Source organism: Neltuma alba, unplaced genomic scaffold, assembly GCF_004799145.2.
Source record: "Neltuma alba isolate B1F8T4 unplaced genomic scaffold, ASM479914v2 tig00010237_pilon, whole genome shotgun sequence".
Classification (NCBI taxonomy): domain Eukaryota; kingdom Viridiplantae; phylum Streptophyta; class Magnoliopsida; order Fabales; family Fabaceae; genus Neltuma; species Neltuma alba.
In genome coordinates, this window is record NW_021635167.1 from 254,908 (window position 1) to 269,273 (window position 14,366).

The window sequence follows — 14,366 nt, forward strand, 5'->3', positions numbered from 1 at the left end:
AATGGACAAAGTCCAAGTAAATTTGTCTCATAAATTCTTGTATTTTCTTTTTTATTCGTTATTAATTTATCAATTTGTTCGCACTTTGACAGCAGAAATGTATTAATAAGTGTGAATTGTCATGTATGGTTTCCTTGCAAGGTTGCTTTTAAATAGTGTCATTGTTCGATATTGTTATTCTTAGAAAAAATTTAAATGTGTAAATATTTTCTTCCATCTCTTATGCCAATACAACCTTATTGCAATAAAGAGCATAAGAGATAGCAAAAGCTTTATAGCCCAGTGACATAAAGATTCTCTTGTAAGGGAGATTGCGAATTTGATATCACTTATAATTTTAGGTCGCCAATACCCCTCGAATTCGTGGGAAAAAAGGAAGGGGGCGCCGGGGGACGACAAAAGATGGAAACAAATTGAGGAGAAAAAAATCAATTGGATTTGATTTGACCATCATGATGACTATAATTCTCATTCAAAGTTCACTTGTTTTGATGCGAAGAAACTTTGATCCACAAACACCACCTTCGATTGTTTCAGGACAAAGTTGAACAATGTTCACACGTACAAGAGTAATTTTGAGCCTAGTAAGAAGAAAAAACCCTTTCAAATCATTTACGGCAGAAAACAAACATATAGATCGATGTCACGTATCAGATCAAGCAAGGCTACGCTAGCCGATTGGACTGTGCAACTCAACCCAATCAACCTTCCCCTTTTAGCCTTTGACTCAATTTGGTTAAATTTGGCCAGAAAATAACATGGAAGGCATGCTAGATGAACATCCCTACTATTTACTTAAGAACATCATCAGAAAATAAAGCTACAACTTTAGAAGAGAATGTGCTTTAGGATATTAGAGATCATGAGTCCTCTCAATTGAAAAGACTGATAAAGTGACAAGGGAGATCAAAATTGTTTTAGTCTAAATTGCAGTTTTCCTTCTTCATTTTGCGTTTTTTTTTTTTGGCCCCCAATTTTGTTCTCTTTGAAACCCAAACGAACACGTCACTAGAGGGGAACCCAAGAAATAAAAAAAAAAAAATTTGAGTGCTCTCATCAAAACTGAATCTTTCAAAATCAATAATTGACCACTACATGGACCTGTTACCATTGAGAGGAATTGCTGCAAAAAGGAAAACATGAAAATCCTAGCCCTGACCAAACTGGCACTTCATCCGTTCATCGGTTTGCCATGTATGTCAAATAAATAGTCCACACATAGGCGCAGGAACTGTTCATCAATGGCTGCACCATTCGCAAAACGAAGATAAACATTAGTTGAGCAGCTAGAAGAGTTCATTCATTAACATCAAATTGAAAGTTGAAACAGAACAAAAATTATGAACAGAGAGGGGCCTTGGTTTATAATATACAAACCTGTAACTGAACTTGAACGAATTTGAATGTCACAAAATCACAGACAGGCCAAAACATAGCACCGCCCAGAAGTGTGGGAAGCAGATCACGCTTCAACTTAGCAACGATTTCAGAACCACTTTCACCTGAAATTGGCACAAAATTATTCATCAGAATTACAACAGTGTTATGCTACAAAATGAGGAGGAAAAAATTGTATCAGCTGACTTGAAATAAGCATTAATGAGACATCAATTTAGTGTGTTACATGTAGCACAGAGCATGCCCATTATATGACCCAAATTTACACTCTGTTGAATCTGAATGAAAAGCTGTGAAGGACCATCATGCAAGTATAGTAAAGACTCCTATAGACCTCTAGGAAGTAAAAAAAACATATCTTGATTGATCAAGATTCCTTACTGATGAATGATTACACAAACTAGGAGGCTTTTAGATATATGAGAAAGTGGAAGGTGACAACATTCTGGAAGGGAAAAGTTTTGAATTACCTCGCAGAACAGAGGTATAAGAGAAGAAAACAGTATTGATGATAGGACCAAATACCGCCTGCCCCATGAAAATTTTCTTCAAGGTTGATGGCACATCTGTCTTTGGGAAAACCTTGGACAAGAAGTTAAACCACATATGTTGTGATGGCCCCATAATGAATAACGCATATGTTCCCATGCTCAATGTCCTTTTCAAGTCATAGGAAGCAGACTCCGATGGCATGGTAATTGTCTAGCATGTATAAATCATTAAGTTAACTAAGGCACAAATACTAAGATAAAACCGGGAAGGATAAGACAAGCAGTGAAAAAATGTTCTCTAACTGGACAACATAATCATGGATAAGGTTCATTGTCAGGAATTTGTTAGAAATAGAAAACTGCTTCTTTGTTTGAATAAATATATAAATGAAATAAAAAGGACATTTTACTAAAGATTTTTCAAAGGCATTTCACATGAAGCATACATTGACTGTCCACTTTTTAATGTAAAAATAAACTAGGAGCTTATGCAATAAATTATTCAAGCAAATAAACTTGGAATTTACATTCACAGAAAGGAAGAAACCAATCCCAACTGGGGGAAACCCTGAAACTGGTAACAAATCTTATGTGCCTCACATTGTACAACAGAGAAAAATTTTTACGCCACTGCCTCGTAATAGGGATGAAGACCAACTTGTGCCTTGGACTGGAAAAAATTACTAGAAACAGAAACTGATGGCCAGTATTCAAAACTTAAGTGGAAGTCTTTTCTGTGCCATTGCGGAAAGAGAGAAAATGTTTAAAACAAACACTGCAAATAATTGAGTATACGTAATTGTGAAACAGTGGCAAATCAAACCATGTTAAAAGATAAACAAGAAGACAAAAGCATTAAAATTATTACAGTCACAAGCTCAATGAATATTATGAACGGCAACTAGCATGAATGTTAAAAAGGAACTGTATTATTGACCTGAAGACAAAAGTAGTTCTAAAAATCTATTCCACAAACCTGCCAGAAACGGAGGTAAAGAAAAGCAAAGCATCACGGAAAAAGGTCTGACTTCGTAATGCACACGAACAAGTGGGTGCTAACCATGATCAAGCCAAAATAGAATTTCTAATGACTTTCAAGGCTAGTGAGGGAAAAATGATGCATATAGAAACTAGAAAGATCATGAAATTAAATTGGGAATAGAGTTAGCTCATTTCGAACCCCTTTCAAGGGAAGGGTTGAAGCTTCGATACTCTGATGATTAAACAAATTGTAGGCACAAAGCCCTCCAAACTCACCCAAGGCACATTTGGCTTAAACAGTGACAAGTCACGAGCCTACAGCTACATGCTAAAAAAAATTAATTTAAATGCATAAACAAAACAGTTCAGCTCCAACTCATTGTCAGCTAGTGCCATTTTAGGGAACTATGCATTTCAAACTATAAAATGTTAAGTAAAAACCCAAGCAGGGAAATTATCTCGAACAATTAATTATATTTGCAGCATTCCACTTTCCATAGATTCACGGCGTCGTTGCATAAAATACATACAAGTTGAAATTAGCCTATCGCAGCTACAATATCAGAGCAATGAGAATCTCTAGGATGCAAAACAAAAACCTTTCACCTGCGAAGTCAAGTCAGCTGCAATAAAAATAAGTGATGATGTTATGCTCTTTGTGATAATTGGCTGGGTTTCGAGCTTCCGCAGATACCAACTCACAAACCCAAACTTCAGAAAAAACGAAGAAGAATTCGATGAAGTAAACGAAGGCGAAGACCGTTTTCTCATTTCGTGATAATATCGAACACATGGTGGGCACTGGCGCAAATATGTAAAAGAACGGAATTCGCGTAAAGCACCGCCATCTAACGCTAATTTTCTATCGCGCGGTTGGAGGAAGCAGCGTTTGGCGATGTCCCGCATGATATTGAAGTTGCTCATTGCCAGAGATTTTTGTGAAGTTGTTCCTATGAACTATAAGCTTCATTCACGCAATCTTGCAAACGTTGAGCAGAAAACTCAAAATTTGACAAACTTTTTACGTAAATTCAACATGAAAATCTAATGACGACCAGGTATCTAAAGCTATTCAGGCACAACCGCGAGGGACATCGAGAACCCGACGAAATTGGAGAAGAGCATGGAGAGTCGTTTTTTGTTTGGGCCAAAGCGAATAGAGAGTCGGCAAAATCTAACGCGTCTTGTTGCACGCCTCAAACGACGTGACGTTCTGACTCTCAAATTGACAAAAGAAAAGTAAAAAGGAAAAATAACTCACCGATGAATATCGTGTTATTCTCCAGTCTAGCCTTCACTCATGATTAGGCTAATTTACATTTGGCTACTGGCATTATGTTGTTTCTGAATCAATTTGTAAATTCATTAATACCATTTGTTGGACCATTATACTGCATAAAACTAGAAGCAGAAAAATATACGTTATTTTTTATCATTCTTAATATTTTTTTCAGTCCTAATTATAAAACCTCATTTACAGTCTATAAATAAAGTTTTATAATTATGATAGGAAATATTCTATTTTTAAGGTCAATTTTTTCAACACTTTTGATGAATTGAAAAATAGAGGGGATCACTTATTTAATTATGAGTATCTCCATTTCACTCTTTTTAAGATTATTGAATTCTCTCTTTTCCCTTCTAAGATCACATCACTACAACTTTTGGTACCCATTTAGACAATTTATTCAGGTGGCTGGTCAAATGAAAGGAATAGGAAGTGTAGTCTTGAGAATATTTTGACCTCTCTCTATTTACTATAGTTAACTGTGGTAGTAGTTAATCATTCTTCATTTATATTTGCTAACCTTTTTTTCCTTCTTTGGTATTGCCTTTATGATATACTTTATATTTATATTATTAATATTTTTTCCCTTTTTATCCAAAAAAAAAAAAGTTTATCCATCATCCTAAGGGCTATTTGCCAATTAATTTTTCAAGGAGAGATTTACTCCCATTTCCCCCTAAAATTTAATAGTATTTTACTAAAATATGTTTTTTTTTTTTGCCAACCTAAAATATCTTTGATTTAATTGCTATAATTTTTACCAAAAAGAATTACGGCATGAAATATATGATTGGAGTAGATTGAGACATAAGAAGGTAAAATAATTGGTAAATGAATAGTTAACGTTTCCCTTTTATTTTAAAAAAAAATTCTGAAATGGAAACCGTTAGTTTACAGATTACTTGCATTAACTGTACGCTAATCAGTTATGTCATTTGAAGCTTATAATTGACTTTTCTGAGGCATTCCTCAGCTAACGTGCTTTTTTAAAAAAATAATAAACTAACATATGCATGTTATAATTGTATTTATTATAGTAGTATGTTTAAAAATCCACAATAATTACCCTCCAAAAGCCCCTAGAATTTCAGGCCAAAACAGAAATATATGATAAATGTGGGAGCTGTTGTATAAATTTAACTCTCCTGAAGCCTTCCTCCATCAGCAGTAGAGAGTTACAATTCTTTCAGGCTTTATAGTGCTGTGAGAAGCTCCATTGCATATGGCGAAGTTTTTGTTTGCTTCATTTTCCTGCTACTCAGCATCATGTAATTTCATTCATTTATATATTACACTTCTTATCCTTTAATTTGTTCCCATAAAGTGATAAATACGTATTCTAACAAAACTTCGGCCAAGGTGCCTTTGATTTATCAAGTTGAGTAAATATACAAGTATGCATACGTATTTTAACAACTAGGAATAATAAAATACTCCTCCGGTCCTTAATATAAAACCTATTTAACTAATTTGATTAGATTAAGGAAGCTAGGTAAGTTAGTTAATTATAAGAAATATGACATGTTTTTCCTAAAACATCATAATCATCTTTCTTAATATCCTTCCTCTCTCTTCTACTTGATTATGGTTGAGGAAGTATCCATAGAGATAATTTAGGAAAAACTGATAAATATGAGAAATAGGTCTTATATTTAGGACCAAAATCAATTCAATAATTAAGTCTTATATTTAGGACTGAAGGAGTAACATGTATCCATAGTCTATAGGTAATTTATAAGTGCATATATATATATATATTTTAAACAACTAACAATAACAAAAATATATATCAAGTGTGACTGAAGAACCTGCCCGGATGAATGTTCCCTTTATTTTGAAGCAATGCACAAACTGGGGGGGAAAAAGTCATCAATCAATAAATAAGCTAAATTGCAACCAAATATATACAAACAGTGATTTAATTGAAAACTTTTCATGTCATTCCCATTTAGGTCCGATTCGGATCCCTCCATTGTTTCAACCGATCCATTCCTTATCGACAGAATTGGACAAAAGTTGTAACATGGGAAAACCACAGAAAACACAACTTATTTGAACAAGTTATTTATAGATTATATAGATACTTCTCACCGATTACTTCTTCCATTATTTTTTAATCCGTTGCTTTAATTTTTTTTTTTTGCATGGATTTTGCTTGAGATGTAAGATTTCCTGAAATTAATTAATCGATCACCAGCTTTATACAGTACGGAAAAAATTAGATAAACATTTATGAAACTTGCAGGCTGGTGTTCATGTGGCAACAGATGACTATGGTTCCTGTGTTCATGCATTGAGTTTTGTAGTGGCACCGCTGGCAAAATCTGTCCTATTTGTATTGATAATCATTGTCATTCTAGCTGTGTTGCAACTTGCAAAGCCAAGTTTCCATCTCAAGTCTCAAAAGGCATATCCCAATAACCCATAGGATTTCTTTATTACCTGGTTGTTCTCTATTTGTGGTACCCAATAAGATATCTAAGAGATGCTGGCCAAGACTGATAGGGGAAAAAATATTTATGGTACTCCTCCGATCCTTAAGATAGGATCTAATTGTTAAATTGATTTAGTCCTAAATAAGAATTTTTCATATTTATTAATTTTTTCTAAATTACCCATACGAATACTTCCTCAACCATAATCAAATAAGAGAGAGAGAGATATTAAAAAAGATGATTATGGTGTTTTAGGAAACACATGTCATATTTCTTATAATTAACTAACTTACTTAACTTCCTTAATCTAATCAAAATTAGTTAAATAGGTCTTATATTAGGATTAAGGATCGAAGAGAAGTATCTCGTTTGTTTATTCTCTTCATGTAATCAATATCTATAATGAGATTAAGGGTGTGTTTGGCAAGCACCCCAAACCATGGTTTGGGAAAAATGTTAGCCAAACACCCTTAAAAAAATCAAAACCATGGTTTGGGTTCAAAACCATGGTTTTGGGAAAGCAGAAATTTTTTACTTTTAGAGAAAAAAGGGAGAGTGTGAGAGCCTATAGAATATGTATCTTGTTGTTTTTTATAAACATATTTAATCTTATATCTTATAAATATATATACAATTAATTATTTATTAATTATATTATATTATATATTATTAATATATGTTAAATAAAAATATATTATTAACAATTTTATTCCTTCAAATTAAAATATATCATAAAATATATTTTTTCTATATTATTCATATTTATTTTATGCCAATTTGTTATATAAAAAGTACTTCTAATAACAACTATCCAAACACTCACACTTCTCAAAATCACTTTTTCACAAAATCTATTCTTCCAAAATCTATTTTTTTCAGAATCTATTCTCCAGAAGCTATTCTCCAAACTATGGTTTGGTTTCATCTAAACACACCCTAAAACAGAAGTAAGGAAAGAGAAAACAAGAAAGAAAGTAAGGGGGAATAAATTTTCTCCTTTTTATATAATACTCCTCTGGTCCTTAATAGGACCCAATTCTTGAGTTGGTTTTGGTCCTAAATATAAGACCCATTTCTCATTTTATCAATTTTCTCTAAATTATCCCTATAAATACTCCCTCAACCATAATTAAATAGAAGAGGGAGATGGAGTATTAAAAAAGATGATTATGGTGTTTTAGGAAAAATGTGTCACTTTTCTTATAATTAACTAACTTACCTAACTTTCTTAATCTAATCAAATTAGTTAAATGGGTCCTATATTAAGGACCGGAGGAGTAAGAGAAAATGTGAATGAAATAAAATCGAGAGAGAGAGAAGCTGAGAGACACTAGCTCATCATATGTTTTCTCCCAAAGTTCTTTTGAAAAATGGAGAGACTTCATGTCATCAACAAATTTGGTCTAATGATAAGCGCATAAAGATTTAATTCTAAGATAGAAGAGGTATCTGCAGATCAATTTTATAAAATGAGAAAAACCATACAACTAAAGTTAGACTAACAGAAACACAACATCAGTTTTTAAAAAAAGGAGTGGCTAGTAAACGTTTAAAACAATGCATGAACATTCTTTTGTGAAGCGCCACTGAAATTTGAATGGAGAAAAAGACCATTCAACAAATTCTTCTTGCATGTGATAATGTTAAATCAATAATGTTGAAAATGTTCATAAAAAAAAAAAATGTTGAAAATGTTAGTACAACTGAGTAACTCAATTCAATACAAGTCTTAAACAGGAAAAGCAAAATAGGTGAGATCCCAAAATTGAACCCTACTCAAATAGTTTGTATTTCTTCACAATCAAAGTAAGTTATGGCAATACAAGAAATATGTCTATGAAGCTTTAACATTTTTGCGTGTAAATTTTTCACTCGTGTGCGGATTGGAGAATGTTGCCTATGTAGCAAGTGGGAGAAGCACACGTGGCACAATAGCTTATCAAAAGAAGCCTCCACGTCGGATTCGGGTCATCTTACCATTTCACCCGAGGTTATTGTTATTCACGACAGCGTACCCGGAAAATGCAGTTCGATATCAAAAACACGGTCTCCCTCACTATCGTACTCTCTCTCGTTATCACTGCTGATAATGCTAGCTTCGCAATCTTATCTTCCGAACATCGTTCATGTAAAAGGTATTGTTCTTTTTTATTTTTTTTACTTTTTCCGTTTTCACTCTTTGTGGATTTTCCAAGTGGTCTTCTTTTTCACTTCCATCTCCTCTCTTTCTGTATTCAATTATGTAGGATGGAAACCTTCTATATATAAGCCGAGCAATTTCAATGTCTCTGTGAGTATCTTCCGCTCCCCTTTATGTGTTCTTTAATTTGAAAATTCCGTGCAGCTTCTATTGTAGCCAGTAGGAAATCCGTAAACTTCTTGGGGAATGCTTCGAAGGGCTGAATAATTTGGAGCATTCACTTTAATTTTGCTTGTTTTGGGGCTTCAATGAGTTCTTATTTGCTCTTATCTTGAATTTGTGTGGTTATTGCTGATGATAAGGAAAGGGGAAATACAAACCTAACCCAAATGCTAACGAGAAAAAGATAACATGCTTGCCTCTACCAAGATTCAGCCAACAAGCTCGTATTCCTGATTTTGAGAATGATTTTGTTTGCCAGGTCACTCTTTCTTGAGTAGAATGAATTCTTGTTCCAAAGGTTAGGCATTAGTGTCTCATTTCAGTCCTTCATAGATTTTTATTTGAAAATGGTCCTCAGGTGAACACAATAACGGACAAGGATTAAGTATCTAAGTTTTGATCTTATATTGGCACTAAGCAGCAGTAGAGTATTGCTAGGGGATATCTGAAACTAGTATTCTGCTTAAATGTTGAATAGGTTCACAGATCATCCATAACACACTTTTTATATGGCCTAGGTTCAATTTCTTTTTAAAGTAATATTCATTTGATTTTGCTGTTGTTCAAATATTTTTTATTGTTTGAATTGTCTATTAATCCATCTCTCTCTCTTTCACTCTCTCTCAGCATCTTTAGATCAGTGAAGAAATGCAGAACAATTACAGATTTAGCAAGCTTAATTTAATCAGTTTTCAACAATTTTTATTGCAACTTGACATTCATCTATGTGTGATTCATGAGATTGGCATTAATCGGCATTCTTCTAATTGAATTATTGATATGCTAATTAAAGTTGCTTCCATCAAAACAGAGTTGCTATCCACCTCTGCTTTGCTTATTTCTACTTGACACTGAATGATTCCGTTTGGCTTAACTTAGAGAGTAAATATGAAGTTGTATTTGGTACCGAGGAGATCACTTATCACCTACAGCCATTTACGAAATTTCATCGTTTTTAAAAAAAAAAAAAAATGCCAAAGAAGCATGGATACTGTACAAATTTTCATAACTGGTCATCGTTTTTGTTTTTGTTTTTCTGAATTCCATCAAATTCAAATGCAACTCTTATATTACGCTTAGCATTCAAATGCAACTCTTATAGTACATTTAACCTACTGCTATATATGTTAAATTGGTGGCCACACCTTACTTTATAGGATCCGGCACTTGAATGACGACTGAATAGAATGCTTGGCTTTTGTACTTACTGGTACCATGTTCTACTTACCTTATAATCTGACGTTTCAAGTATTGCAGGAAAGATCAAGTTTTCAACCAAGAGAGCTGCAGATGGTCGATCTCAAAACTTGCAATGTAGTGCCGGCACTGTATTCTCAACGTTGGATGCGGTGGTGACTTCATCGATGGCCTCTTCCAACTCAAATGCAGTTTCCAATACTCTAAAGCAGGCCACAACAGAAATAACACATGCACTTCCTCTTACAAACTTCAACTTGACGTTGGCTCTTGCAGATTTGGATCCTGCCACTGCAAAGCTAGCAATTGGGTTTTTAGGTCCCTTTCTGTCAGTGTTTGGATTTCTGTTTATCTTGAGAATAGTCATGTCCTGGTATCCCAAGCTTCCTGTGGGAAAGTTCCCATATGTTATAGCTTATGCTCCCACAGAACCACTTCTTGTTCAGACCCGCAAAGTGATCCCTCCGCTCGCTGGTGTGGACGTGACTCCAGTGGTTTGGTTTGGTTTACTCAGTTTTTTAATGAGATATTGGTGGGACCTCAAGGGCTGCTTGTTCTTCTTTCTCAGCAAGTCAATTAGATTACATATGTGGGATTTGGGTGCATGATCAGAATGTGTTCCATCGTTCCTTTGGGCACATCCGATGAAATTGGAACGATTTGGAGATTGTAGCCATTACATTCTTGTCAATGGATGTATATGAGTATACAAATTTGGTCACTTTGTTGTGCTAGTGGCTTCAGTAGGTACGTGGATAATGAGATGGTTGAGAACAGACTACAGAGGAATCAAAATCTTGTACTTCTAGATCAGATCTTATGATTCAAGAAATCAACAGAGTCAATGGTTGAATCAACATCAACAATTGTTCTGGATCGTGTAATTCGCAATTCAAATGTTATGATTTGTAACAAGTACTGAAGTTAATGATATAAACCGATTACTGAATTAATTGTAAACTATGCATATCAAGTTAATATGCCGTAATAGAAGACTTTGTGATGTAGAAATATGCGACAACAATATATTGTCCTGACTGTTTTTTATATATAGTTGAGAAGAAAGAAAAATGATGCTGTTCGAGATTGTTTTAGTAATTAAGTAATTATTTATTAATTATATGAGCGATGGGTTAATTAATGAGTTATAATAAGTATTGTTTGGACACTGGAATTATATTTACTATACATAAATAATTTGTGAACTAATTTATAAGTTTAAGAGACTCTTTCATTTGATAGGATAGTTTTTTTAGATGAGAATCTCTTTTTAGATTTACACTTATCATATTAATGATATTTATCGGGAGAGTTAGTTGTGGAAGGTTCTAATAGGCAAGCTTGATGCCACATTATTCGCATATTCTTTTTATCTGTTTTTTTTTTTTTAATTTTCTTTGTGCCAACATCTATTTTTTTATTTAAAAAGGATAAGAATTTTTATAAATATATGCCCTAATGCCTGTAGCTTGATGCTTACGTCGATATAATTTTAGCATCTTGAAAATCTGACATAAGGTAAGCCACACGGTTCTGGTCAAAAAAAAGATAAGCCATGCGCGGTCCCGAAGCTAGCTTGTGGCATTTTCAAATATTTTCTTCACAAAAAATTGAGGTCGAGACTTTCTGAGAGTTACGGAACAAATAGCTTCTGCAAAATTCCACTCCATTCCTTCCCACCTTCATACTGTGACTCCACTTTACAGTTGACGGTCCTCCCGCTACAAATGCTTATACATCCTTCTCTTTCTCTCTCATCGTTTCCCGCCACTCGCAAACCCCAATCTTCTTCTTCTCTATGCCTCAACCAATGCCGTTCGTCTCGCCCCTTCTGGTTTCTTCCACTTTTCCCTCATCCCCGTCAAATTTCTGGGACCCACCGATCCGGCATATGTGCTGCCATCGCTGCCGGTGGTGAGCGTGGTGAAGTCGATACCTTCACGGCGAAGTCTGGTTACCTCTTCGAGCTCAGCGACTCGGAGGCGGACTCTCTGGCTGAGTACAGGATATCTAAGATTGCTGCCATTTATAGGAGAAAGCCTTTGATTGTTATTCGCCGGTTGTTTCAGATAGGAACTACTTTTGGCAAATGGTTTGGCCTCCGTTTCATTGACAGACTGATGGAGCGGTCTGATGAAATGTTTGAGGTTTGTAAATTTGTTTTGTGCAACCTAATTGGTTTATTTGCAGTATGTTTCTGATGGAGAGATTGGATTTTCATTATTACGCGAGGATAAAATTTTTGAAGCTTATGATTTGCGGGTTGCGTTGGCAAGCACTGAATGTTCCGTTTTGTTTCTTTACTTGTAGGTTAGAGCTGCAGAACTCAGGAAGATATTGGTGGAACTTGGGCCGGTATGTCAAGTTTTTTTAAACTATAATAAAGTCTTGGGCTTTTTTCTGATCCCCTTTTCCTACAACTTGGTGTCATTCTGATTTTGATTGGTAATGATAAATGGGGTCCATACTGTTTTTCTAAGACGTCGAATTACCGTGTGACTTTGTTCAAGTGGTGTAAATGGATCAGCTCAATCATTGCAGCTTTCAGTTTGTTCAAGCCGAGGTTTCTGCATTTCGTTTTCTTCATAAGTTTTCATGAACTTTTTGGGTTTTTGGATTTTCATCTTGTTGTTGAACTGAATCATTATGATTCGTGAGTGTCCGGTTGAGTTATACTGTTTATTATAAATGTTCCCTCTGTTTTCTTCATTCTTTTTCTCACTCCAGGTTTTGCCTTTGACGTCCTTTTGAGCCATATATCTGCTATATTCTTTGGCAGCTGGAGAAGAATGAAGTACATTATGTAATTTTCAGAATGTCAATCCTCTAAATTGGAAATCCTCGGGCATGGAGCACTGTTTAAGTAAAAATTCAATGTATCGCTTGATCATCTTAAATTTGTAGAAGTGTCTGCATCAACTCACCTTTACTGATATTTTTTATCAAGGTTCTTGTTGTAATGCCTAAGAGAGTCCCATGCCTAACTGCCATTTTTATGGAATATCTCATAATATTTGGTAGTAGGTCCAATGTGCATTTTTTGTAACCACAACGGTTCTGTTATTTAAGGCTACTCTGCTATGGATGCTGAGTTTTGTGGATGATATTGTTTATTGTCGCATGTCAGTATTTTGTTTATATGATGCTAGTGTACTAAAATTTCTAATCTAATCCAGTGATATCAGTTACAACTCTTTCAATCGCTTTGGATAAAAGCAACTTCATTTTAAAAATTGAAGTGTTTTGTTACTTTCTCGCAGGCATATATTAAAATTGCTCAGGCTGTCTCATCTCGTCCAGTAAGTTACATCCAGTCTGATATTTTTTTTTTTTTTAAGTGTTCCTTCTATGTGTTGCTGGTCTTTTAATACACTTCATATAACTTTCCTGTTGAATTGTTATTTACTTGATGATAAAGCTTCTTTTTCTTGTCAATTTTCATTATGCTAAATGAGTGCAAATAAAAACGTCATTGGGATTAATTCTCTCTTCAAATTCAGTTATGCTATTTAAAGTACATATACAAAGCATGCCATTCTGTTGCACTTCGTATTAGAATGTTCCCTATTGATGTATTCTTACTTTTGCTCTTGATATTTTTGTTGTAATGGGCCAATGGCCTATACGTAGGCATTTGATAGTATTATAACTTGATTGTTGTTTGGGTATTAATTCACCATTGGTGTCCTATCTTGGTAATTACTTGCATAAGATATATTAACTTTATTAATCTCAATCACTTTCTAAACTCCATGTCTGTTCTTGCTTATCTAGGAGGATGGGAATTCATTTATGTGTTTGCAGGCTTGTTTCCATATAACATTGACGAAAATTTGATATACAAAAATTTTAAATAAATTATTCTTGTAGGATTTGTTACCACCATCATATGTGGATGAACTCTCATTGTTGCAAGATCGAATAAGCCCGTTTTCTACGGAAGTTGCTTTCAGTATGATAGAACAAGAACTTGGTTTGCCTATTGATGAACTTTTTTCAGAGATTTCACCTATGCCTGTAGCTGCAGCATCCCTGGGCCAGGTTTACTTATTTTTATGGTTTTATCTTCCTAAGGTTTTGGAAGTTTTGTGAATTCTTAATTGTTTTTCCAAGTGTATCTCAAATTCCTGAAAATTTGAACTTCTTTGTGTGGGTAGGTTTATCAAGCTAGGCTTCGCCAAAGGAGGCAGGTTGTTGCTGTTAAAGTCCCAAAG

The 14,366-nt window shown here is 34.4% G+C and overlaps 2 protein-coding genes across 2 annotated transcripts; one reads left to right on the plus strand and one right to left on the minus strand.

Moving 5' to 3' along the window:
* Positions 1-1,033: 1,033 nt before the first annotated feature.
* LOC114755202 (PXMP2/4 family protein 4-like) lies at positions 1,034-4,004 on the minus strand. Its single transcript, XM_028944071.1, has 4 exons — positions 3,477-4,004; positions 1,869-2,100; positions 1,378-1,502; positions 1,034-1,245 (listed from the first exon to the last, which is right to left on the minus strand). Exons 1-4 carry the CDS (start codon positions 3,792-3,794, stop codon positions 1,180-1,182), a joined length of 741 nt encoding a protein of 246 aa, XP_028799904.1. The 5' UTR covers positions 3,795-4,004; the 3' UTR covers positions 1,034-1,179.
* A 6,224-nt stretch (positions 4,005-10,228) lies between these two features.
* Positions 10,229-10,760, plus strand: LOC114755201 (protein COFACTOR ASSEMBLY OF COMPLEX C SUBUNIT B CCB3, chloroplastic-like). Its single transcript, XM_028944070.1, has one exon. The coding sequence runs from the start codon at positions 10,320-10,322 to the stop codon at positions 10,758-10,760; it is 441 nt and encodes a 146-aa protein (XP_028799903.1). The 5' UTR covers positions 10,229-10,319.
* The last annotated feature ends 3,606 nt before the right edge of the window (positions 10,761-14,366 follow it).